This window comes from Colias philodice, chromosome 15 (genome assembly GCF_061535455.1).
Source record: "Colias philodice isolate Cphi_HAF_F1 chromosome 15, ilColPhil1 Martin Lab GWU primary, whole genome shotgun sequence".
NCBI classification, from domain to species: Eukaryota; Metazoa; Arthropoda; class Insecta; order Lepidoptera; family Pieridae; genus Colias; species Colias philodice.
This window is the reverse complement of record NC_143100.1, coordinates 6,842,686-6,868,190: the sequence shown is the minus strand read 5'-3', so window position 1 is coordinate 6,868,190 and position 25,505 is coordinate 6,842,686. Positions and strand designations below refer to the sequence as shown.

At 34.9% G+C, this 25,505-nt stretch overlaps 2 protein-coding genes and 2 long non-coding RNA genes across 7 annotated transcripts; all 4 read right to left on the bottom strand.

The window, feature by feature from the left end:
* Positions 1-320: 320 nt before the first annotated feature.
* SREBP (Sterol regulatory element binding protein) lies at positions 321-13,204 on the bottom strand. Its single transcript, XM_089704481.1, has 16 exons — positions 12,999-13,204; positions 12,285-12,911; positions 11,860-12,122; positions 11,346-11,576; positions 10,926-11,118; positions 10,533-10,720; positions 10,143-10,330; positions 9,707-9,943; positions 8,378-8,552; positions 7,133-7,268; positions 6,009-6,159; positions 5,023-5,122; positions 4,500-4,577; positions 2,386-2,532; positions 1,357-1,492; positions 321-610 (listed from the first exon to the last, which is right to left on the bottom strand). The coding sequence occupies exons 1-16, from the start codon at positions 13,063-13,065 to the stop codon at positions 393-395; spliced, it is 3,135 nt and encodes a 1,044-aa protein (XP_089560607.1). The 5' UTR covers positions 13,066-13,204; the 3' UTR covers positions 321-392.
* Positions 13,205-15,343: 2,139 nt separating this feature from the next.
* LOC149482290 (uncharacterized) lies at positions 15,344-16,762 on the bottom strand. Of its 2 annotated transcripts, none has more exons than XR_016316751.1 (5): positions 16,599-16,762; positions 16,072-16,306; positions 15,873-15,944; positions 15,675-15,754; positions 15,344-15,570 (listed from the first exon to the last, which is right to left on the bottom strand). It is a non-coding gene; the product is annotated as an uncharacterized LOC149482290 (long non-coding RNA). The 2 variants fall into 2 exon arrangements; XR_016316752.1 differs by lacking the exon at positions 16,599-16,762 and adding an exon at positions 16,395-16,580.
* Positions 16,763-18,187: 1,425 nt separating this feature from the next.
* Positions 18,188-19,531, bottom strand: LOC149482289 (uncharacterized). The gene is made up of 2 exons (XR_016316750.1): positions 18,720-19,531; positions 18,188-18,469 (listed from the first exon to the last, which is right to left on the bottom strand). It is a non-coding gene; the product is annotated as an uncharacterized LOC149482289 (long non-coding RNA).
* A 664-nt stretch (positions 19,532-20,195) lies between these two features.
* rib (BTB/POZ domain-containing protein ribbon) lies at positions 20,196-24,729 on the bottom strand. 3 transcript variants are annotated; one of them, XM_089703909.1, is made up of 2 exons: positions 24,536-24,729; positions 20,196-23,466 (listed from the first exon to the last, which is right to left on the bottom strand). In XM_089703909.1, exon 2 carries the CDS (start codon positions 23,450-23,452, stop codon positions 21,965-21,967), a length of 1,488 nt encoding a protein of 495 aa, XP_089560035.1. In that variant the 5' UTR covers positions 23,453-23,466; positions 24,536-24,729; the 3' UTR covers positions 20,196-21,964. The 3 variants fall into 3 exon arrangements, with proteins under 3 accessions (XP_089560035.1, XP_089560034.1, XP_089560033.1); XM_089703908.1 differs by having other exon boundaries at positions 20,196-23,469; positions 24,540-24,729; XM_089703907.1 differs by lacking the exon at positions 24,536-24,729 and adding an exon at positions 23,985-24,117 and having other exon boundaries at positions 20,196-23,469.
* Between the last annotated feature and the right edge of the window lie 776 nt (positions 24,730-25,505).

The window sequence follows — 25,505 nt, the reverse complement described above, 5'->3', positions numbered from 1 at the left end:
TTACAGGTACATTATCCTCATAACAGACCCTTTAGATCGATACAATAAAACTTCGTGTTATTTTAACGATCCCCGGGCGAGGCAAGCGAATTTTCGGAAATCTTTGTTGCAGTTTATATTCTTTTCAAAATGAATGGAACGTTTTCTTTGAGGAAAATTGTCTATATTGAGATATTCAGTGTTAAGCGTACTTTCCCTCAAGGTGGCATTACATAATTCACTCTGTATATAGATTAGTAGTTGCTTAATCCTTTAAATATTACTGAAAATTATAATAATATGGCGTGGGTTTTGGAAATTGTCACGTAAAACAATACTCATTATTTATTTAAATCATTGATTATTTATTATATTAAACTCCTAGTACAAAATATATTAAAACAAGGCGTCAATCATGGCGCGGCAGGAAGCGTTCCAACAGATTTCATGAGATGGTAACAATGTGGTAGGCGGCTTCTGTGTCCAATTTTCTGTAAGGTGGCAGCTGCTTGCGCCAGCATTCCCGCGCGTTCTCCCGGCGCTGCCAACACCGCTGGCGGCAAATGTTTACAGGCCATGTATAAAGCTACCGCCCTTTCACCCTCGCCACCTCCACTTTCGAGTGCACGCTCTAAAAACACAGATAATAATAATATGTACAGTGGAATCCGTTTATAATGACATCGAAGGGAATCGACAAACACGTCATAATAAGCGGACGTCATAAAAAGCGTTATGTGAAATGAAAAAACTTTTTTATGTAAATATGTACTTAAAATATATTTCTCTTAATGGTGATTATTAAATCCTTGGTTAGAACTTATGTGTCCAATAAAGGATTACGTATTAACTATAATAGTGAATCCTACTAATATTATAAATGCGAAAGTTTGTGAGTATGTGTGTTTGTTACTCTTACACGCAAATACTACAGAACCGATTACAATGAAATTTAGCACACATATAGAGGGTAACTTGGATTAATAAATAGGATAGATTTCATCCCGGAAATCCCACAGGAACGGGAACTATGCAGGTTTTTTCTTTCAAAACGCGGGCGAAGCCGCGGGCAGAAAGCTACTATGAATATAAAAATGTCACTTGTATGATGGGAAAACAGTGGGCAATTGGAACATGCTTTTTAATTTAATTTAGATATCAAAGGTGATTTTTACACGCTTTTTATTAACTTCACCTTTAAGTTTGTTTGTAACCGACTTCCGTTCTAAGATTCTAAGATTCCAGATTTCGTTCAAACTTTGTAGATTTATTGAGGACCGATGACAATACACTAATTTGATAAAATTATTGCATTTTTCAATTTGCAAAAAGCGTGTTTTTTATTTTTTTAAACTATTATTTATTTAGCTTTATTACCTTTTCCACATATAATTGAAGATCTGTTCATCCTCGGTCTAAGACTTCCGTCGAGGAGTTGTTGCGTGCGTTTCGGTGCGGCGCCCGCCATCATGCGACATACCGCCGATTGTAGAAACACGCGTGATGTCACCCACTTCAACAAAAAAATTTGAACAATATAATACTTTTACGCTTCAATATACCTTTGTAGTCTGTAGAAGTCGACTTTCCATTAGTCGATGGTAAAGAAAAGTATAAATTATAGTTTTTGTGCGAGCAAAAATCTTTCCATGCTTCGGGTTAGCTTATTTTGTAATTTAACATTTAAATAAGTAGTAAATGTAAGGAACATAAAAACTTTTTTGTTTACTTTATAATTCAAAGTAGCTTTAATTTAAAAATGAAAAAGAAAGACAGCCAGACTCTTTATGCTATGATCAAAATATATGTAGAACGAAGAAAAAGTAGATTCATTTAATGCACAAACCAGACTACACACACGTATACGTACACATGCACACACACACCCGCACGCACGCACGCACACACACACTCATTCACCTCTCCACACATACACAGACACATCTACCTCTCCACACATAGAGATCATTTCATTAAAGAAACGAATCTTAAATGGCGGCGCTTATTCACTCATTCCCTCTCGCTTACACACGGCCGTACGGCATGCAAAAAAAATAGGGAAAAGTAAAATCACTAAAATGTATTTGATTTTCCCTATAATAGTTTTTATCATAAATTTACAACGACAATTATGTATTTGCGATAGTAAAAATAATGTTTTATTCGAGATTGACAAAAAATGTTCTTTGGGAAAAGTTGTTCAGTTTTATGGGCTCATTACAAGTATTATGGGGATTTTGTTGCATTCTGTATACGTAAATATGATAATTCATATAAATTATAAATACACAACTACCATAACAAAAAAGTTTACTACCATATGTCAGTGTCAGCTTTGGCCGCCATTGAAGAGTCGTTTCTTTAATGAAATGCGTTATACACACACACACACACACAAACAATTACCGGCAACGTTTGCGACAGCCGCCGCAGCGAGTGCAGATCCCGCTGGAAAGCCTTGAGCTGAGCCGGCGCAGCGGGCCCGCCGCCGCCCGCCTCCCACACGCCCGCGCGCACCTCCAGCACCCAGTCGCAGCATAGCACTTGCATCAGCTAGATACGTGTTTAATATTATATGAGCATTGAGATATACATATGGAGACGACACCACCTACATCACTTATGTTCCGCTCAACATACGCCATATGGCGTAACTGCACGCTCATTTTTTATTTTGTTTTAAAGTGAAACTCATCAAATATGCCTTCGTGTGTGTTACGATATTGCACAAATAATACAAATAATACTGAAAAGTGCAAAGGAATAACTAATTAAAAATAATTCATCGGTAAGTACCTAACTAGATAATAATTTTTAAAACTTAGTTAGAGCAAAAAAATGGCGCACAGATTTTGTTCGTGGTGTCTCCTCCATACGTAGTAATATTATCTCAATGAATATGAGAGTATATTCGAGAATAACATTATACATAAGGTACCATGTACACATAAATACACAATACATTGGGTATTATACAGGGTGTCCCACTATTGGTATACTAATCGCGAAGGGACTTGTAGTTTTGCATACACTGATCACGTAAAAAATACTTAAACAACAAAACAACATTAATAAATTTTTGCTAATTTTTTTCCTGAAAATCCATGTTTTCTTCGCTAGCTTCGCGCAGCCGCTTCGCTACCGCTTCGCTAATGTGAGCATTTTGTCTATGAAAACATAATCTTAAACGATAGTGACCTATCGTTGTCGTGCTGGTATCAAAGTTGGGCGGGTTGCTTGTTAGGGGTGTACACATAAGAGTTTTAAGAATTCATCTATTTGAAAAAAAAAAACTGCGTCTGGAATTTTATAAGTATTTTTTACGTACTCAACGTATGCAAAACTATAACCTCCTTTGAGCTTAGTATACCAACAGTGGGACTCCCTGTATATACAAGATATCTAGATACTAGATTACGCTACCGAAAATGTAAAAACCAAAATTAACTATCGGTTTACCATCCAATATAACATACAAAGTATGAGTATACATAAAACAATGTGTATTTGAAAAATAAATTCAATGTTCAAACTCTATTAGGAATAAAATTAGAAAAAGAAATCATAACTGAAATATAAAATTTGTAAATATTATTTTACATATAACGTTAAATTGGTATTAAAGTCGTAACTATAAAAATATATTTCAATAATACCAAAACTACAACAAACAAATATGGCTAATTGTAAATTACCGAAGACATCAGTTTCTTTGAAATAAAATACAATACATGCTGATTTCTTTCTACTATGAAATGAACATTTATTTAATTAAAAATATTAACTTTATCTAATAGTTTAACTAAGATTTTTAACGCAAATATTGCTCACATAAAAGTGTCTGACTTCTAACACTAACACAAACTCTTTCAAAAGGTTCATCAAAATGTTAATTCTCACCATGACATTTAGTTTCATGATATTTAAAACCAAAGAAATATCCGTATCATAGCAATACTGCTTATTATGAATTCAAACACATGTATATATTATTACGAACAGTCCCTTTTTGTTTTCAATTTGCGTTAAAAATCATTTGTTACACATATACAATATACATGCTCTCATAATGACATAAATAATACAAAAACATCTAAAACTACAAAGCGCAAAATAATAAAATAAGCAAAAAAATAAGCTTCATCCATGCGACGAATTCAACTGCCGCGAGATTTGCTTTGTAGTAATATTGCACAAAATGAAACAAGTGCAATGCAACTACAATGCACTCCCGAGACAGTAATGCTGCTCGTCTCCAAAGGCATTGTCATAAAAACTGTGCTAAAATAAAAATAAACAAACATAAAAAATTAAAACAAGTAAAAAGAAGAACCTAATAACTATAAAGGCTCTCGCCACGGATCTAGAAAAATAGTTTTAATCCCATAATCAATTCAACTTAAATAAAATAAAATAAAAACTACAATCAAAGGTTCTGGCTGATAATAATGAATAATAAAAAAGTGCTTATGGTAGAATGGTTTATCGTGTGCAAGTAATGCTTTTAAAATACCACTTACCAGCATTAGTTGTGTGGGTTTCTTGCAGCAGTAATATGCCAGCGAATCAGCTAACCTGGCTCCCGCGATGTCGCATACCTGAAAATATAAACCATATTTTTCATATTTTTTTTTTTTTAATTAAAGATAGCCAGGCATTTGACTGCATCCTACCTGATGGTAAGTAGTGATGCAGTCTATGAATGGGCATGCCTGCCTAGAAAGAGCCTATTCTCTTTTACCCTGAATAGATCCGGATTATAGGTTTCTGGAAAGACAGACGCGGGCAAGGCGTTCCAGTCCCTCGCAGTTTGGTTTATAAAAGCATAGTATAAAACCAAGTTGCTATAACTGTCTGTCTGTCCCTATGTACTCTTAAATTTTTAATAAAACTACGCAACGGATTTTCTGTGTGTTTTATAGAGATGTTTTAGAATTTAGACAAAGCGGGCGAAGCCGCGGGCGGAATGATAAATAAAATAATATAATATAAGTCCCAAGATTTAAGTATAAGGCTTTGAATTAAAACAACAAATGAATTTACCTTAAGTATCGTTTCAGAGGTCTTCTTGATGGAACGTTCATCTCGACACTGCGCCAAGCTCAAGAGACCGCGCCGACTTTTGTACGCCATTTGGAGCGCTCTATAAATCGATAGCACAATAGATATATTTTATGTTTATACAACGAAAGACAATAGTTATTAATACGATAAGTATAAACATTACAGCCGTGTTTAATAAACATAAAACCATTTAGAATTTCTAACTCATCAGCGAGGTGAGGATTGCCTCAGTTATTTTAATGTTGTCCGATACTGCATGGTAAGTTTTAGTGCTACTTTCTGATACTGCTCTTAAGAGTTTAAGTAAAGATAGAATATAAGCTTGTTATCAATATAAAAGCTAAGTCAGGTAAGCATGTAATATACATTTACAATGTCCATTTTTGGTGTCTATGGTGTTCAGTTATTTGGTGTAATTTGTTTAGATCTATCGATTAATGAAAAGTAGAAACAATTTTATAACTTCAATTTACTTTGCGAATGTCCCGAATAATAGGATCTCTATCTTCAAAATAGAACTCTATAGTGGCTTGTTAGTTTTCTATGTTATTTATTATTTGTATAGGTATGTAGGAGGAATATAATAGTTCATCTCTTTTCGCTCTCAAAATGCTCATATATATTGTAAATTAATAATTAGGTAATAATTAACAACTGTATGTTACAAATCTGATTTTGTACTTCGAGAAATATTTTTTAATATTTTCAAAACTTAGCTGATATAATATTATGTTCTTATTTTATTTTCTGTATAATATTCGGCTTAGCTGAGTCGAAAGTAACGCAAACTTATTGTAAAATTGTGAGTGAAAACTGTACAATTTGTATAAATAACTTCTGAAAATGCTGATTTTAATAAAATTGTATGTTACATTACAATTATACTGTTTTAATACGTCGTTTCCTAAATAAATAAATAAGTTTTATAGGGGTTTTCAAGAATTTATACTACACTCAGTACTCACCCAGGTAGTGGATCTTCGCAATTAGCCAAGGGTTCGGGCAACATGTTCAGTCTATCCCCGATATCCGCTGCTTTGCTGACGTCAGCGAGCAACCACGTGGCCGCCACGCCCACTATATTCGCCCACCATTCCATCACTGGGTCCCAACAACCTAGTTTTAGAGGTAATATCACTGTATAAACATTTATCTTATTGCACTGTTATTCAGTAAGAATACTAATCTATATAGTACATACTAGGTTTCCGCCCGCGTCTTCGCCCGCGCAGTCAAAGAAAAACTTGCATAGTACCCGTTCCCGTGGTATTTCCGGGATTGCGTCATTTTCCCGGGATAAAAAGTAGCCTATGTCCTTTCTCGGGTATCAAAATATCTCCATACCAAATTTCATGAAAAATGGTTCATTAGTTTAGGCGTGATTGAGTAACAGACAGACAGACAGAGTTAATTTCGCATTTATAATATTAGTATGGATACACTACACAGGATTAATGCTTAATCTTTCTCTTAATACAGATAAAAAAAATTCCAAATTTTCTAGCATTAACGCAACTTCACGAACCACGCACCAACATCCCTTAATTTAATTAGGTATTTAGTTCACTTATCTATCATTATAATTTGATCTTCAATTTCAGGATCACTGATATAATTTTACATTATTAACATGCAAAGGATAACTTATTAGAATCACCAACACTTTGAAACACATTTAGAAGCTGGCCATAAAATTTTAATAACTGTCCTAAGGTTCCTAAATCCCAAACCCAGGTCTACTCTCTACTAAAGTGTCAAGTACAAACACAAACACTTACCATTGAGATATACATAAAGAGACGACACCGCCTACATCACTTATGTTCCGCTCAACATACGCCATATGGCGTAACTGCACGCTCATTTTTTATTTGTTTTAAAGTGAAACGCATCAAATATGCCTTCGTGTGTTTTACGATATTGCACAAATAATACAAATAATACGGAAAAGTGCAAAGGAATAACTTTCATCGGTAAGTACCTAACTAGATAATAATTTTTAAAACTTAGTAAGAGCAAAAAGATGGCGCACAGATTTTGTTCGTGGTGTCTCCTCCATACGTAGTAATATTATCTCAATGACACTTACCAGTGTGTTGTGGTGAATCAGCGGACACGTCTTCAGTGATCAACTTGACGGTATCGAGCACGTCTCGAGTGTTGCTGCGTTCGTCCGCACATAGCAACATGTGCAGACTCTTCTGTAAGAGCTCCAGGTGATATGCCTGAAAATATAATAAATTACTAGATTTCCGCCCGCGGCTTCTCCCGCATAGTTCCCGTTCCCGTGGGATTTCCGGGATAAAACCTATCCTATGTGTTAATCCAAGTTACACTCTATATGTGTGCAAAATTTCATTGTAATCAGTTCAGTAGAATTTGCGTGAAAGAGTAACAAACATCCATACATCCATACTTAGAAACTTTCGCCTTTATAATAGAAGTAGGATTATTACTATTGCCATTGATTGATTCAAGACATGTTTATTAAATGTGATGTTATGTCCTGAATTACGTACTTAAATACTTATTCTGATTCGTATGTAATATACATGAACTTGTTATTCCGTCCCGTTTGTTAAACCTTACAGGAAAGGACCCCAACAGGACATGTAACTATCATTCATACTAAAAAAATATATTGTCAATATTCCAACTTTCTTTTTTTTAACAATTTGAAACTTTTTTACGCGCGTTGAGAGTAAACTTTAAAGGTCACGTGATGGAGTAAGGCGACGATTTTGGTATCTTTGAATCTTGGATTTGATATTTTTGGTTTTACGGCATTCAAATGCTTTATAAATATAAATTTATAAAGAATAGAAAAAAATTGATCACGAGGCGGGACTCGAACCCGCATCCTTTCGCGCCATTCCGGGGCGGATGCCTGACCAACTGGGCCACTCGTGACCCGCCAGAGCGATCGAATTTATTCTATTCTTTCAGTTTTATGTGTTTAAGGGACACACCGCGCGCCATCTATTGAGATGATTAACAACCATTTCAACCATCATGAAACATTTTTCAATGAATACAATAATGTAACGATGGAACACGACCTTTTTGTTGAATATGATATTTTTGGGTTTACGGCATTCAAATGTCGTTCTACACTTTTATTTAGTAGTAGCACAGAATATATTATAATAGTACTATGTACAGAAGGTTCACTCCCTAACAATAGTTCAGGGTTGGTACTCGCCGCCGATTTATCGCCGGGCGGCGAGTGACAGGCAACCCACGCTCGACTGCCAACTCAGTCGGCAACGGCGCGAAATATACCTAAACTTCGGAGTGAAACCCCCTTGGTATTTATTAGTTAGCCAGCACTGACCCGCATGGCGTACGCGAGCGGGTCGGCGGGGCAGGGGATGCGCGAGAAGAGCGCGGGCGCGGCGCCGTACGCCCAGCGGCGCGTGCGCAGGAAGCGCTGCCCGCGCGCGCTCGCCGCCCAGCGCACGCGCACGCCCCACTCGCCGCGCCACGTGCTGCACGCGCCCAGGTAGTAGCTGCAATAAAAGGTGTATAACGCGAATCATGTAAAAATAACGCTGGATGAAAGTGATGGGGTGTGTTTTGGCATGTATCGAGTTTAGCACGAAAGTTATTTGCTGCTTATTTTATTTTTGAAGTAGGCTCTCGAGTCGTGGCTTCGCAACTACATATTTGTTTTTCTTATACCACCTCATAACACCAAATAGACCAATAAATCGCCAATGCGCAGCTTAACCATCAGCGTTCTTTTTACATGACGCGACCTATACATAATATAAGCCATAAAAATAACTGCGTTAAAAACAACCACCTTAAGGCCACCTTCCGATTCCATCATCAAATCAGCTCTAGGTCATGATAATGTTTCATCGCTATCCAATTTACATAAGTATACAAAATTTCAGCTCAATCGGTTACCGGGAATTGAATCAAAGTTACTTGCTACATTTCAATTAAGTCATTGAGTACAGACAAAAATGCTCATAAAATAAAAACTACTGGGCCTATCCGAATAAAATTTTTACGGGACCAATTCGACACCATTCCGCATCGAACAAAAAAAGAATCACGTAAATCGGTTAAGAAACCTAGGAGTAATCGGTGTACATACATACAAAAAAAATTATACCGGCCGAATTGATAACCTCCTCGTTTTTTTTCGTTCTCGTTTAAGTCGGTTAAAAATATCAGAATTTCTTGTTAAAACTTGACGAGTAGATTGAGGGAAATAAAACTCCAGTCTAGATAATTGGAGAAAATACATGATAGTCGATTGTATATTATATAATAAAACTGAATCGCCAAATGTGTTGCTCAAATCTCGAAAACACCTGAACCAATTTTGTGTGTTGCTAAGAGGAAACAAAATATTTATGTATCAATAAACTTAATTTGCATTATTATAGTTTCTATAAAACTGGTGATGATAATGCAGATAGAACATTAATCTTATAATATAAAAATGAATCCCAAAATGTGTTGGTAAGCGCATAACTTGAGAACGGCTGAACCGATTTCGTTACTTCTTTTTTTATTATATTCCTTGAAGTACGAGGATGGTTCTTATGTAGAAAAAACGTAAATATGTACCACGGGCGAAGCCGGGGCGGACTGCTAGTATACACATATTTTTTTACTTTTCAATTCCTTCAAGTGAAGTGTCACTTACCCACATAACCAATTTCCGATCTTCGGCATATAGTCCTTGAAAACTAACGCAGCAGTTATATAAGTATCGGCTAGAAGGTGTTTGTCACCCGTAACTTCAGCTAGATTCACAGCTTGTAACGCCAATAATACACGTTCACTGCGACCGCTGTGATTTGACAATAGTTCCAATTGGGCGAGGCGATGGGAAACACTTGAGACTTCCGCTGCCCAGTGCTTGGTCGCTCTTCGAGCTGGGCTGTTGCGAAAAATTATTACTATTATTATTAGCACTAAAATTTCCGGAAAATGTGTAGCAAATGTAAAAAATCATGAAAAAAATTTAAATTTAAAAGTGATCAGATATAAATTATTGTAATGGTGCTGATTAGAAAACGGGATATTACAAAGTGCAAGATTAGTTTTGTACAGAAAAAAAATGTTAACCAGAGTCAAACCTGTCACTAAATAAATCGCCAGCGCGTCGTGCCAAAAAGCCGCCAAGGGGAAGTCTTTGTAGAATTTGTCTCAAAATCGCCGCAGCTAAGGCGGAAAATTTGGCCCTTCCCTGTTCTCCTGATTGCACAATTTTACCACAAGCCGCTAGCGATTGGTGAAGTTCTAATCGAGCATTTGTTAGGTCACCCTGAAAATATATCTCAATTACATTTTTGTACAAAAATACATCAGAATATCAATATACATAAAAAAACACTATGAAAATATACACAAATGCATCACACTATTACTTTTTGATATTTTAAGCACGCAAGGCTAATGTCGCCTTATAAAATGGTAAGACAGCACAATAAAAAGCAATTAGAAAATATTATGTAAAGCAAAAGTACCTTTTTCAGATGATTATCCGCTAGGCGCTTGTGTTTGTAAAATAGTCCAGCCTCTTTTGACTGTGATTTAGGTACAGAGTCACCGTATACTAAGAGCTTTATAAGACAGCCGCTGAGAAGTATGAAATTCACAAGATATATTAAAAATATATTAAATAACCACATTCCCCAACCAGATCCACTTGAATCTGAAAATTAACAAAAATAACATAAATTATTGCTTATCATCCGTGTCCATTTTAATTAAAGACATAAATAATTATATTCACACAATACTGATGAATACTTATTACTCCTTGCAGAATAAATAGCCAATATTTTTTTTATAAGTGTTAATTAATGTTAATTACAATAAGTCAGCTACATATAAAAAAATGTAATATCAATACTCACTCAAGTTATCATCAGACAGTATTCTTCTTTGATCAAATCTTGAACTATAATCCGTTTGTTGTGAGTCTAACATGAAGCTTCCAAAGAAGGCACTAAATGGATTGAAAGCTATCAACCCAACCATGAAAGCACACAGTGCCAAGCGAGAATGATCACCCATTCCCATCACTATTTTTGAGTATTTTTCGTCGGCCTAAAAATACATACAAAAATATTGGTTAAAAGAAATGAACAACAAATTCATTGCTTTGTAATAAGATATTAAAAATTACCTATACCATTTTTTTTTTCGGATTTTTTATTTACACATGAAAATTGGAATCTAGTATGAAATCAATATACAAAATGTATTGCTTAATTTAATGAAGTTGTCAAAAAGGGAATTTTTTTAAATTTTTTATTAAAAAATTACAAAAATACCTTAAATTCTGGTGAAGATGGCGAATCACTATCAATACCATGAGGAGAGTGGTAAGGCGATGAAACGTCACTGTGTGGAGGAGTGTACGCTCCTTCAAATCCAACCTCTTTCACTCCAGATTTCTGGCACACCAATTTGAGAGCGACATTTTCCTGCTTCAATCTAGCATTCTGATTTTGTAAGTACTTTATGTACTCAATTGTTTTCCTTAATATAGCTGATTTATTTAACTGCAATTATAAAATACAATATTTATAACTTATGTTGAGAAATTTTTAAGAATAGAAAAAGAAGTACCACATAAGACACGGATTTGAATTGCGCCTCACCAAATTTATTTAATTAAGTTATCTTATCTAAAAAGTCAGAACTACTCTTCTACAGGTCAATAACATGATGTGTTCAAAAACAGCAATTATATTTTAACTTCAAACATCAAAGCCAAACTCATACAATGGTATCAAAAATAGCATGTGGATTTAAATTATTAAAACTTAAAAAACATTCACATACCTTTGCCTCTTCACCAACTAACATATTCTTAAGTTCTACTATTCTGTCATTGATACTAGTTCTATAGCGTCTCTCTATGGCATTATGGGCACTCCTTTTCACCTCCTTTACTTTGGGCGGAGCTGAGTTTGACTGATTAAAGGATATTTTATCACCATCCAATACAACTGGAATGCCTGTTGTTAATAAAGTTGGCCCATTATTACTTGTGAAGAATGTATGTATTGGTCTGTTTTCATTGCTGGCTTTTGTTCCTTGAGTTCCTGAAACTCATAAAAAAAACACAGTTATGAATAGTTATTTTATAAAAAAGCTGTTTCAGAGGAGATAACAATCCCTATAACACAAGAATTTTGTGTATTACAACTTGTATATTTGTTACTAACAAAAGATCTGCGATTCAGGTTCACCTTGCAATTTCTTACCTTGTATTGGGGCACTTGTATACATAAGTGTCTGAGTTTCTGGGCTAATTATATTTGATTGCAATAATACAGGAGAAAAATTTGCATCGCTACTCTTTATTATTACTGGTGTAACTCCCTTTGCATTATTTGGAAGTAACAAGGGCTGAGTGGTTTGAGGTTTATGTGTGTCATTTATCTGTTGAACTCCATCTATCTGCACCAGCGAAGTTCTTCCATCAGGCAGCTGTTGTAAACTTCCATGAGTTAGGTTAACGTAAAGTGGATGCTGTACCACTTGTTGTACAATCATTGGTGTTTGAGCAGGCGCCTGTGTTGTTACACATTGTTTCTTATCGGGGATGGGAGTGCTTTCTTTCGTAAGCGGCAAATTATATGATTCTTCTCTTCCATAAACTCCCAATACAGGACTTCTTTTAGGTTGTGGTGTCTGTACTGAAGATTTAGTGCTCTGAGAATACTGCGACACTAGAGGATTTCCTGTTCTGTTTGGATATGGGGAAACTTTAGGTGAAGCATTGGCAGTAAATTTCGTATCAACATCGATTAAATCAATGTCGTTGTCAATCAATGCAAGCTCTTCTTCAAGCTTAACCATAAAATCTCCATCACAGCCGCTGAGAAAGTCTGAAATTATAACAAATTAAAAAGGCATTTAAGAGTTTTAATATAAGAAAAATTTATAAAAAATTACTAAGCCAATATATTACTCACCCTCAATCTCTGCGATATCATTAACATTAAATACATCAGTATTCATTAAAGGCTCATCAGAATCCATTTTTAGTCTTACTTTACTTTAGATTTATTTGAAAACTGAGAAATTATTATAGTAAATCATTAAAAATTACGCATAAATTAAAACAATTCCATCAGTGTTTACTTCCGCTCGCTATTTTCATTATTTTGACAATCTATTTTACAGCCAATCAGAAGGCCTATCTTCGGTGGTGCGATATTACGTCATCCGAGTAAGATTCGTTTTGAAATATTATGTTAGTAAGACGCACATCATGACATAATATTGCATCATTCATATATTTATTTTCTTTTATATTTAAAATGTTGATTAACATATATGCAAAATTATTAACCTTATTAAAACTGTCTTATTTTTACGAATAAATCACTTTGGAATTTATACTAGTGACATCTAGCAACCAGTGCAAACTTAGCACCCCATCAATGGAATTTTGGGTCGAAAATGACCTTGATCGTTAGGTCCCCGTTAGGTCCTTTAAGGTCCCACAATTTTTTCGTTAGGTCCCCTTTAGTTTTTTTTTAAATAATTTTTTAAATTTTAGATATAAAAAAAAATGCACTTTAGCACCCCATCCATAGAATTTTGGGTCAAAAATGACCTCAATCGATAGGTCTCCGTTAGGTCCTATAAGGTCCCACAATTTTTTCGTTAGGTCCCCTTTAGTTTTTTTTTAAATAATTTTTTTTTAATTTTAGGTATAAAAAAGTTACACTTTAGCACCCCATCCATAGCAAAATTGGCAAATTTTATCAAAATCGTATTCTTTACCGTTAGGTCCGTATGGGCTCATCATTGAAATTGTTGAATTATTTATTTTATTAAAATTATAAAATAATAAAAACCTGCGCATGCGCCTTAGAGCATTAAGGCATGCGCACATCATACATAAACAGCGCGAAATTTAAAATGGTATCGTTTCATTTATTAAATAAATCTATTGTTCTGAGAGTGCTTATTTATTAAAAACCTACTTTTCAACCTAGAATTAAAATAACCTGGTATTAGTGTCAATCTATGGTGTCAATATATTTTTTGTAGCGGCCACAGGGCCACACTACGGTCGAGGTATAGATTCGGAAAGAATAACATGCAACAAATCATTAATTTGATTCGGGATGACCTTCGCGTGGACACTCGAGGGGGCGGTATTCCAGTGGAACTGCAAGTGATGGCAGTTATTCGATATTGGGGCCGGCATGAGGTAGATGTGACTTGTGCTCTAGTTTTGGATATATACAATAGAAAAGCCTGTATAACGATCTATTACATTACAGATCCAAGAAGATTGTGCTGACATTCACAGAATGAGTCAACAGACACTTTCCCGTTTGTCCCGAAATGTTGCTATTGCGTTAGCTTCTAAAAGTTCGCGTTATATTAATATGCCGTCGAACTCAACCGAGGAAGCCAAAGCAATTAGGAAATTTGAGGCCATAATATGCGGGATGAAGCGTATCATTGGTGCAATAGATTGCACTCATATTAAGATACGCAAAGTGAGTGGAGAGGCTGGACAGTACTATGTTAATAGGAAGGGACATTACTCCATTAACACTCAAGTATGAACATTGTACAATAACATTTTAGTTTGATCATAGTGTATTTAAAGTAATAAATTTTCATTGTTATGTGTGCTATTATGTGTTTCTAATTTATAATAATATTGATGACAATAATTACAGGTAGTATGTGACTCTGACCTTAAAATCTGCGATATTGTGTGTCACTGGAGAGGAAGTACACATGATTCCCGCATATATAGAGAAAGCTCAATAAAGCGGAGGTTTGAGGAGAATGAATTTCATGGGAAGCTGATTGGAGATAGCGGGTATCCTTGTACTTCGCATCTTCTAACACCAATATTAAGACCAAGGACACAGGCAGAAGAAAGGTACAACCTGAGTCACATACGAACGAGGAATACTGTAGAGCGTTGCTTTGGGGTGTGGAAGCAAAGATTCCGCATACTCAACGAAACAATGCGAGGGTCTCTGCAAGTGATCAAGACCACTATTGTTGCTTGTGCAGTTTTGCACAATTTAGCAATACTCTTTAATGAGTCTATTTTAAATCAAGGTATTTGTGCAAACTAATATGTAAACAAAGTATATTTAATAATGCCAATACATAAAAAATAAGCATATTTTAATTCTTTATTTTGTATTTTTCTAGATCCTTCAGGCCTTGAAAATCAATTATTAATCGATCCAACTATCCCTGATAATATAGAAGATGAAGACGAAAATATAAACAGGGCCATTTATATTGAAACTTATTTTAATCAATAAAAACCATATTTTATTATTTTTCAAAATTTATTTTTTTTAAATATTCCTCCTCTAATGCAAGTATTTGGAGCTTCTTCTCGTGAAGCTCCCTCTCTTGTTCTATTCTTAATAGGTGAAGCTCCCTCTCTTGCTCTATTCTTAATAGATGCAACTCTTGTTGTTGCTTCATTAATTCCTCCCTGCTTTTTTTGCAAGGAGGAATAATTGATGCTCGTAATTGGAATTTGATTTCCCACTGTAAAAATAACATAAACATTAAACATTATTTCACATAAATCACAGCTGAACAATAAGCACAGGAAATTTCATGAAATTCTATTTTCAACATTACATACTTACGTTTTTTTTGGTTTAGCTTTGAAAATATGATGTGTAGGATTTATACGTGGCAATTCAGTGGAGAAATTTGGCAATTCAGGCTAAAAATAAAAAAATAATAATTATTTTAAAATAATATAAATTTTATTTATAATACTGATATTTTTGTATAACATAACTGATAAAAATATTATACAAATTATTATATAATATGATTACCTATGCATGTGCAGTGCTTTCATCATTTTCATTCAATTTCAATGTATCATCAGCAGACTCCTTAGTAACTTCCTATAAATATATAAAATATAATTACTCAATCTCACAATAAAAAACTATATATGCATAGCGCTATTATCCCTTAATGGATATTCCAAATTAAGGAATAATAGCAGTAGAAAATGTAAAAAATATAAACCTGTTGGCCATGTGTTGCATCGCTATCGAAAGGATTGTTATCAACCACAAACTCATTAGGAAGAGCTGCTATAAGCTCTTGATCTTCAGGCGGAGGACTTGGTGGCGGAGGTCCCCCGCCTGTCATGTTTCTTGCCGTTCTAAATTTGTGTTCCGAAGCCTTAGCTTTCTTCAAATTCCTCCACTGATTTTGTATTTGGCTTAAGTCCCTTTTATGGAGTGAAATGATATTATAACTGAAATATAAATACAATAATAATGTTATTACACTGTAACAATTTATTAAATACAAGAAACTGTTAGAATAAGTAAAACTAAAATAACCAAGACAAAACATCTTCCCATGCAAGTTTTTTTGCTGTATTTGTATTAGTCGACGTATCCTTATTCTCTAATATAATATGTGCTCGCTCGAGCACTAATTATTTTCGAAGCACTTTCTAAAGAGCAATATATATTTATTAATAAGCATTAAAACATGTAAGGAAATAAGTACATTCTATTAGATTTCTTGTGTACATTACGTACCTTATCCTCCTCACTCCAATTCGTCGAACGAGAACGTTTATTGATCATTGAACTCATTTTAAATTAAAACTGAATTTGAATTTATCAAAAATCTCAAATCTGTACAAATGTTTGAAATTTGAAAGTTATCAATATCCTGTCAGTTAAACGTCATACAAAATAAAGTCTACCATTCATATTTGTCAAAAAGTACATTTTTAGTCAAGTTTTACGTGAATAGCGGGTTTTATTTCGATAATGTTACTAGAAAAAAATACATATATTGACGTAACTTAGTTGAGAGACTGCTGAGATAGGTTTATAAGTACCTAAGATTATTTTAATCATTGTGGAGTTGAGAGTTATTTAACTGAGAGGTGTTTATGCAACAGATCAGTCAGTTTTTATAAGTAAGGCTGGTAATTTTTTACGACATCACATTAGAAACCTCAAAAATAGCAGTACTTCTCCACTATTTAATGGATGTTATTATACATATAAACCTTCCTCTTGAATCACTCTATCTATTAAAAGAAACTGCATCAAAATCCGTTGCGTAGTTTCAAAGATTTAAGCGTACAAAGGGACATAGGGACAGAGAAAGCGACTTTGTTTTATACTATGTATAATATAATAATGATAGTGATAGCACAGTATTACAATATTATTTCCTACAGTAAGGAAACGCCTTTGATGTCGCGCGATGCCGCCGCCAGCGTAGGTACTTACGCTGCCACACGAAAATACGCTAGGGTTGCAACAAATGGGAAATAAAACAATTGTGATTATTAATATTATGATGAAATCATTTATTCATATGTACATTCAAAATAATTGCGATTATTAAATCTGATGTAATCATTTGTTCATAAATATATAATTACAGATATTGCACTGCTAAATATTATTTACGTGGACACTTTATTTTTGGATGTTCTTAATTGTATATTATACCATTTAAGAAGTAATGCATTCGCATTGGGATGTACAATCTGATTAGAAAATAATGAGGACAACATATACATAGCTTTGATTTTAATTCAACAGATACAATTATTAATACAATCTTTCTGAAATATTGTTTCCTTCTGGGATTTCAATGTAGCTTTACATCCGTAAACGGAACAGTTTTTGCGCGCCATAATAGAATATGTAAGTACCTATGTATAATAAAATTATTACACAAAAAATACGACTGCGTCGTCCTTTCGCGATAGTTAATGCAAACTCAGCGTGATTGCATTAAGCGGCCCGCGTCGCCCGACCCCCCGCCAGTTCCCCTCCGTTTCTCTGCACAAGTACATTCGTCGCCATACTATAGGAAATATGGTGATACTGTGGTGATAGTCCGGCTAACGAAAGATAAGACTGGAAAAGGCGGCAAATTCAAAAAATCATCATATTAAGGTAACCTAATGGTAACTTAGGTTATAGTTGGAAATAAAGTTTTGATACTTTAATTTATTATTACGAGCTTTGTTTTTTTGAGAGATTAACAACCTCTACAAACTCTTCATCTATATAATATTATATATATGTAATCTGGTACAGTTATCTGATACAGATAAAAAAAAGAACAGCTAGTGAAAGTAATAAAAAACATAATAAAATACAATTAAATTTTGTTTAATCAATATAATCATATTAAATCTAAAAGCCGCGTTCAGCCGCGAATAAAGAATAAGAATCACTATCATTATCTCTGACATCATTAACTCTTCCATTTCTGCAGTTATTCCATCTTGTTTTTTTTGTACTGCTCTTCAACATGAATAACATGGTTCGGTCATAGAAGAAATCTCGTTGAGATACTGATTTTGTGTCTTTAAACATTTTGAACGGACAGATCGTTCAATTTTATATTGTTGCTTTAATAGTTTATAACTGGATTACTGGTATCATCCATGCAAAATAATAATAATAATATTAAACAAATCATATAATGTGCAATGCAATCAAGATGAAAAGTATCAAAATATCAAGTCACACTGTGTGTTTTTCCTTGAAAACTACATCTCTTTCAAATTGTTTCTTTTTAAATTTATTAATCATAGTTTAAAGTTTTCGTCATGTTTTCAACTCAGTTTTCAATTATTAGAAATCACTAAAATCCTAAGCTAAAATCGCAGAAAATAAAATCACTTTGACAAGCTTTGACACATCAACAACTCAGGTTTTAATGACAGTTAACTGTTAAGTGTTGCCAAATAAATTTTCGAAATAAAAAGCCAGTCTCATCTTTCGAACCAGACGTGACTAGTATAGATTTATTTATTGATTTAATAAATGAAACGATACCAATTTAAATTTCGCGCTGTTTATGTATGATGTGCGCATGTCTTAATGCTCTAAGGCGCATGCGCAGGTTTCAATTATTTTATAACTAGTGCCCCGGCTTCGCCCGTGGTACATATTTAGTATCCTATATCCTTCTCCTGGCTCTAAACTACCTCCCTGCCAATTTTCAGCTAAATCGGTTCAGCCGTTCTTGAGTTATAAGTGGAGTAACTAACACGACTTTCTTATAAATATATAGATTTTAATAAAATAAATAATTTAACAATTTCAATGATGGACCTATACGGACCTAACGGTAAAGAATACGATTTTGATAAAATTCGCCAATTTTGATATGGATGAGGTGCTAAAGTGTAATTTTTTTATACCCAAAATTAAAAAAAAAATATTTAAAAAAAAACTAAAGGGGACCTAACGAAAAAATTGTGGGACCTTATAGGACCTAACGAAGACCTATAGATTAAGGTCATTTTTGACCCAAAATTCTATGGATGGGGTGCTAAAGTGTAATTTTTTTATACCTAAAATTTAAAAAATTATTTAAAAAAAAACTAAAGGGGACCTAACGAAAAAATTGGTGGACCTTAAAGGACCTAACGGGGACCTAACGATCAAGGTCATTTTCGACCCAAAATTCCATAGATGGGGTGCTAAGTTTGCACTGGTCATCTAGCAATGTTTTGTTGTAACATTGTTTTATAATTGCCCCGATAGATGGCTCCCTACAAACATCGAATGTGTAAACACAGACTAATAACATGGACTAATAGAATCTAAAGTGTTGAGTGTATTAGTCTATGCTAATAATAATATACTACGTATACAAGTGTAAATAAAAATTAAAATTTCGCCGTTGAGTTTTTTTAGATAAAAATTAAGTTTAATCTCTGTGCTAATGTAAAAATATGAGCTTAAAATTTTGATCAATCTATGAAATCATATTTATCATTCGGAAAACCAAGCTAGTAGGTACGCATTTTAAATTTAAATAATACTAGCCGCTTGGCCCGCCTCCGCTCTGGATCACCCTAGGAAAAGTCGGACGCTCCTGAACAGTGTAGTTTTCTATTAGTGAGAAAATTTTCATGATTGGATCAGAAATTCTGAAGATTCCTTCTAGCCACATACATACAAAAGATTATAAACTAGCTGTTCCGGGCGGTTTCACCCACGGGCAAAAGCTGGTATTTCTATACCTTGTCAGGTCCTTGTGTTATTCTTACATTTATGTAAGCTATAGGTAAATCACTTTTTCTTCATCTTTTGTTTCATCAAATTCCGGTGGTTTCATTCAGGTGGTTTATAATAAAAAAAGCTATCTTCAATTAAAAGTTTATTTTGTATTTATATAACATTATATTATTTGTAAATATAGATAGAGTTCTTATTAATCTTATTATGTAGTTACAACGTAAACAAACTCCATTTGATTTAAACTACACTCAGTAATTGAATTTATACTATACATAACCAACTATAAAAGTACTAAGACTTGAGTTTAACTAAAGATGTTGCTTACTACACCAGCTTTAATTAATATTCATAGGCACAAAAGTATTATTTTACAATCACATTATATCCAATAAAAGCTAAAATGAGGTATAATGATTAGGAATTCGACAAGAGAAACTATTATTTAAAATAATTTCTAGGTAGGTATATTTAAATCTGTTAATTTAATTTACAATCTACAAATTCACAAAATAAGTGCCTTAATCGTGTTTTAATAAAAAACAGCACAAAGTGAATCTACTGGAATGTCCACAAAACATCTCGATAATATCAACAAACAAGGCACAAAATCGTGATATTTTAGTGTCTACACACTCAAAACGTGATCACCCTAATTTAAACAATATGCAAACATTTATAAAACGTATCTATGGCATTGTCAAACTAGACTAAAGTAACAAATCAGTCTTCCAAAAAATATAAAATAATAAGTAATTAGGTATACTTAGTTGGTACATAATATATTTAACTTAAATAATAGTGACAGAATTAACATAAAATATTTTACTTGAACACAATGTTTGACGTACAACAGATTTAATAAATAAATATTTTAATGATATCTTCCAAAAATGTATTGAGGAAGATTTGTTAAAGTATAGTGTTTATAAGATACAACTATTCACAAGGTACGCCGAACCATCTAATAACTACCTACAATGTAACAAATCTGCAACCACAGTAACACCTACGAATAATAATTATTAGGTATATAATTACGTATTCAACGGTATTGCAAACAATTGTTTCATATAAATACATAGTACATTGAGCATTCTTAGCTAATATGAAACTCCTAATACTAATAAGAACGACCGTGCTTGTGCAAATCAATTACTTTCAAAGATGAACTTTTAACAATAAACAGATATAGCAAAATGCAAACAATTGTTATATTTATCTAAACTTTAACTTAGGGAATATTTACTATTAAATGTAAAACATCGCTACTCAATGTATCTATAATGAGCGTCACAGTCGCACGGTTCAAACTATAATTGCATATTAGTTTATTAAACCAAGTTTGTAACGTGCGGTGCCGTGGACTAGAGTCAAAACTATAGCGAGCGTGAGGTAATGGCGGCGTTTCAGTCTATAAACATCACAGTCGCGGACAACAAATTGCACAATAACTCGTCTAGGCGGACCTACCAGAGGTGCACGGCCAGGCCGGCGCTGCCTTCCTAGCCCTAACGGTTACCGCTCCAACTGACATAACCTTACAAACTAGTTATTCCTAACTTATAGACTATTCTATTAACAGAGACGTAAATGTTATAAAACATAAAAAAAACTACTGAAGAAAAAAACAAACATAAAATCACAAGACACCGCCATACCGCCTAACGGAAATTTGATTTCGTTGTTCGGTTAAATGGCGTTAGAAAATAAATAGAATAGAAAAGAGGTAGAAGATAAGTGGCTACAGGGCCCATTGCAATTGCCCGGCCGGAGCGCCCGGTCGATGTATTATTCGCGCGCGACGCATCCTACCAGTTTAGTCTACAAATAAGTGTCTTAACTAACTTTGTACGCCTATATCAGTCTTGTCAGTATTATACAATGCCTTTAACTTTTCAATCTCTTTCACTGCTACAATCGAGAGCAAAGTTACGAGGTTGAACGATCACTCCAGATGGTGGATCGGGATCGCGACGTCTTGCCAGTGAAAGATCTTCAACGTGGTCGTCATCGTGTTGTGGGGAACGGGGAGACTGCGGTGCTGATCTTGGGGGAGTTCGTGGCGTTAAAGCTGCATGAGCAGCTGCCGCGAGAGCCATAGCGTGAAGAGCTTCCCGGCCTCCATCTCTTGTTGCTCCTTCTAAAGCTTGTTGGAGAAATGATGGATCAATGAGTGGCGTTGTAGGTGGGTGATCGTCATTACCTCCCGTACCACTTAAGCCATAAGGAAATGCAGCTCCATTAGATTCTCTCTTTACACCACGACTCATTGGTCGACTTGTTGTAATGCCAAGCTTCTTTACTTTATCATACAATGTACGTGATGGTACTCCGTACTTACGGGAAGCTTGCAATGCGCTCATTCCGTTTCGTACGCACTCAATTGCTGACATTATATCTGATCGTGTGTATTGCTTGTATCGCTTCCATTCTGGCTTTTGTTGAGGTGGCACGTATGGAGCTAAGCCGGCTCTTACGTCTTGTTGAAAGTTAGTAGGTGGTGATGATGGATGGAAAGTGCGTTGATTTTCTTCTTCAAATGAACGTTCTGTGTAGGGTGAGTGAGCATCTTCAGACCGGTCTGAACGATTATAATGAGGCGACGATGCTCTTGATGACAATCTTCGAGGACGATAATCAAATGGACGCTGAGGACTCACAGGTCGTTCAGATTCATGTGCCGAACCATTGGAATGTAAGCGGGTTGGTTCATGCTGACTCACGGGATGGCATACAAGGGAAATAGGTTGAGATGAATCCACTGAGGTGTTTTGGGCTAAAACATTTCTTAAAATTGGAGTATCACGAGTGGCTAGCATGCTTGAAAGTTTTTTACGTTTTAAAGGGTTCATATCCGCTGAATCGTATGCTGCGGAGAGAAGAGGTGCCGTGGGCGGAGGCGGCCAGCGATTGATCTGTACCGGAGGTGAAATGCTAGATGGCGCAGCGGGCACGACTCTGGGAGGCGAGGCAGCAGGAGTTCGCTCACTGCTACCCGGGCGGCGCCGCAGCTCCGTCATATCGAACAAACCTTTAACTTCCAGCTGCTCGGCTACTTTCATTATTCTCGGAATATGCGCTTGGGTTACATTTACTTCACCCGTATACATGTATTCAAGCAGTGCACGCATTTCAAAATCTTTAACACCTGGGAACAGTATACTGCAGTGATCCATTGGCACGTCTGCCAGGATCGACTGGAAATATGGAGAGTTTGCAGCCAGCACAACTCTGTGAGCTTTAAAAGTGACTTGATCGTCAACTACAAGCGTGCAGTCGACGTACGTCTCTACCTTTATTAACGCCTCTAGGATCTCTACTAAATTTGTCTTGTGGTGGTTCCATTTTAAGCAAAACGTCTGTTGACCTTCGCTGCTACCCATTTTTCTGAATTGAGCTTCTGTGAACAAAAGAAAATATGTTAATGAAACATTGAAGAGATGCATTCATTAATAGGAAACACGCATCAAAATAAATTCTTATTAGACAAAAACAACAAAGATGTAGATTAAAAATAAATAATTAAAATATATAAGAATTAAGTTTATACTAAATTATATTTATTTTTTATGTAACACCACTACTACCTACTTAGATACTTATATACCGAAATTTTTAAATGAATATTTATTTTGAAAAACTAAACAAAAACAGTGCAAAATTCTTGTGAATTGAATATTAAAATTATGTTTAGTTTTAATACATAAAAATTAAAAGGCATAACTCTAGGTTAAAAAATCTAATCAAATATCGAGAGGATTTCAAAATAAAATTACCTATCGCATATTTCAAATGCATTTCGGTTATGGTTTTTTATGCAAAAACATTAAAACCATTAATAGCATAACAACATTAAAACAAACCGCAATATAAAGTTAACAAACTACGCTATAAACTGGCTGCTACAAAACAAACCTGGCAAAACGCCGTCACACGAAGAAGCCGGATACATAGCAAAGTCCAGTGAGTGAATACAACCAAACAAACTCGCGCCTCGCAGTGCACATACGCACTCAGAGCTCACGCACCGCTAACGATCGCCAAGTGCGAAGTGCGAACCGACAGTGTGCTCGCCGCTCAGCGCTGCTCGAACACTCAACCACTGCCCGCCCTACCCCATTTACATATATCGCTATAGCCCTTCCTTACCAAATTGACTTTTACCTTTTATTCAGCAGGTACATCGAATTTAGGGAACCGATGAAAGACTACGCGATCCCTCCTAACATGTTATACCGCATTCAATTGTTATTGCACTTTTAGCTTTTAATTCCATCGCCTTAGAGTTTTAAATAAAATAAAAAAAAAAAAATAATTTTGAAATAAATAAATCTCGCTAGTATAACTACCTAGTATACTTACTTAAAAAAACTCAGTACCTTTGCACAAAACAGCGAATATTTATGAATATTTTTTATAAAATAAAAAACTCCTATTATAAAAAGAAAAACTAAATATTAAGAAACTTACCCTTAATTGTTATGGAAGATCCAATTTCAGTTTCGGCGAGAACTCATGCGTTGTAAAACTTCATGTGAAAAATTCGTATTAGCACTGAACAAAGTTCGTAGCACAAGGGGTTGTATCGCGGTAAGCTAGTGGTCGTTCGCCCTGTGGGGGCGGTGTGCTCTTCCGAGCGTCTAGCAATGACTGTTGGTTGCAAGCGGGCGCTCGCAGTCCTCCGCCGCCGTGCCCCGCACCTCCGTGCGCTTTTTTACGCACACATCGCGTCGGAGTGCAGTGCAATTGCGTGCGGGCGAGAGTGCGGGGCGCGGCGCGTTCGAATTGCACCCGCAGAGGAGGGCAGCCGCGCGTGTGTGCGTGAGTGCGCGCGCGCATACCACGCACCGTGCCCTTGTGTGCCTCCTCTATAGATTAAAGCCGAATTCGGCTCATAAAAAGCTGAGCCTCACCCAGGCTCTTTGTATGCTAACGTTGAACTTCGCGTCGTGCTATCGAAATAAAATATTCTGTTAGTTCGTTAATTATCATAAAACTCGAATTAATATGCTTTCTATCATTAACTTAACATAGTAGATATATTAACTTTCGAATAATTTTTAAAAGCCATTGTATCGGCCGAAATGTTGACTTAAAAGTAAAAATTATACGTTTCTAACAATTTTTTACATTTTAATAACGAGGGACTCTACACTGCAATATCCATGATGCACACATAATTGCATGCAACTGTAGCAAATTGATACTATCAATACTACAATCAGTAACTTTTTAGATTAGTCATATATGTAATTCAAAGCTAAAAGTACCTATCTATGGTTGCCGTTTGTCTGTTTTTTTTTTTTATTTCAACAAACATGAAAATAATATATAGGCACTATATACTATACTATACTATACACACAATTATTACAAAACCTAAAAATTATCAGGTATAAATCGTAAAACACATCCAAATAACCCTAGAATGATTAG

Coding starts and splice junctions, on each gene's coding strand:
- rib (XM_089703907.1), bottom strand. CDS start 24,021: ATGTATCCGGCTTCTTCGTGTGACGGCGTTTTGCCAG. Junction 23,470..23,984: donor GTGTGACGGCGTTTTGCCAG/GTTTGTTTTGTA, acceptor TTTTGTTCACAG/AAGCTCAATTCAGAAAAATG.
- SREBP (XM_089704481.1), bottom strand. CDS start 13,065: ATGGATTCTGATGAGCCTTTAATGAATACTGATGTATTTAATGTTAAT. Junction 6,160..7,132: donor TGATTCACCACAACACACTG/GTAAGTGTCATT, acceptor CTCTAAAACTAG/GTTGTTGGGACCCAGTGATG. Junction 611..1,356: donor TTCAATTATATGTGGAAAAG/GTAATAAAGCTA, acceptor CTGTGTTTTTAG/AGCGTGCACTCGAAAGTGGA.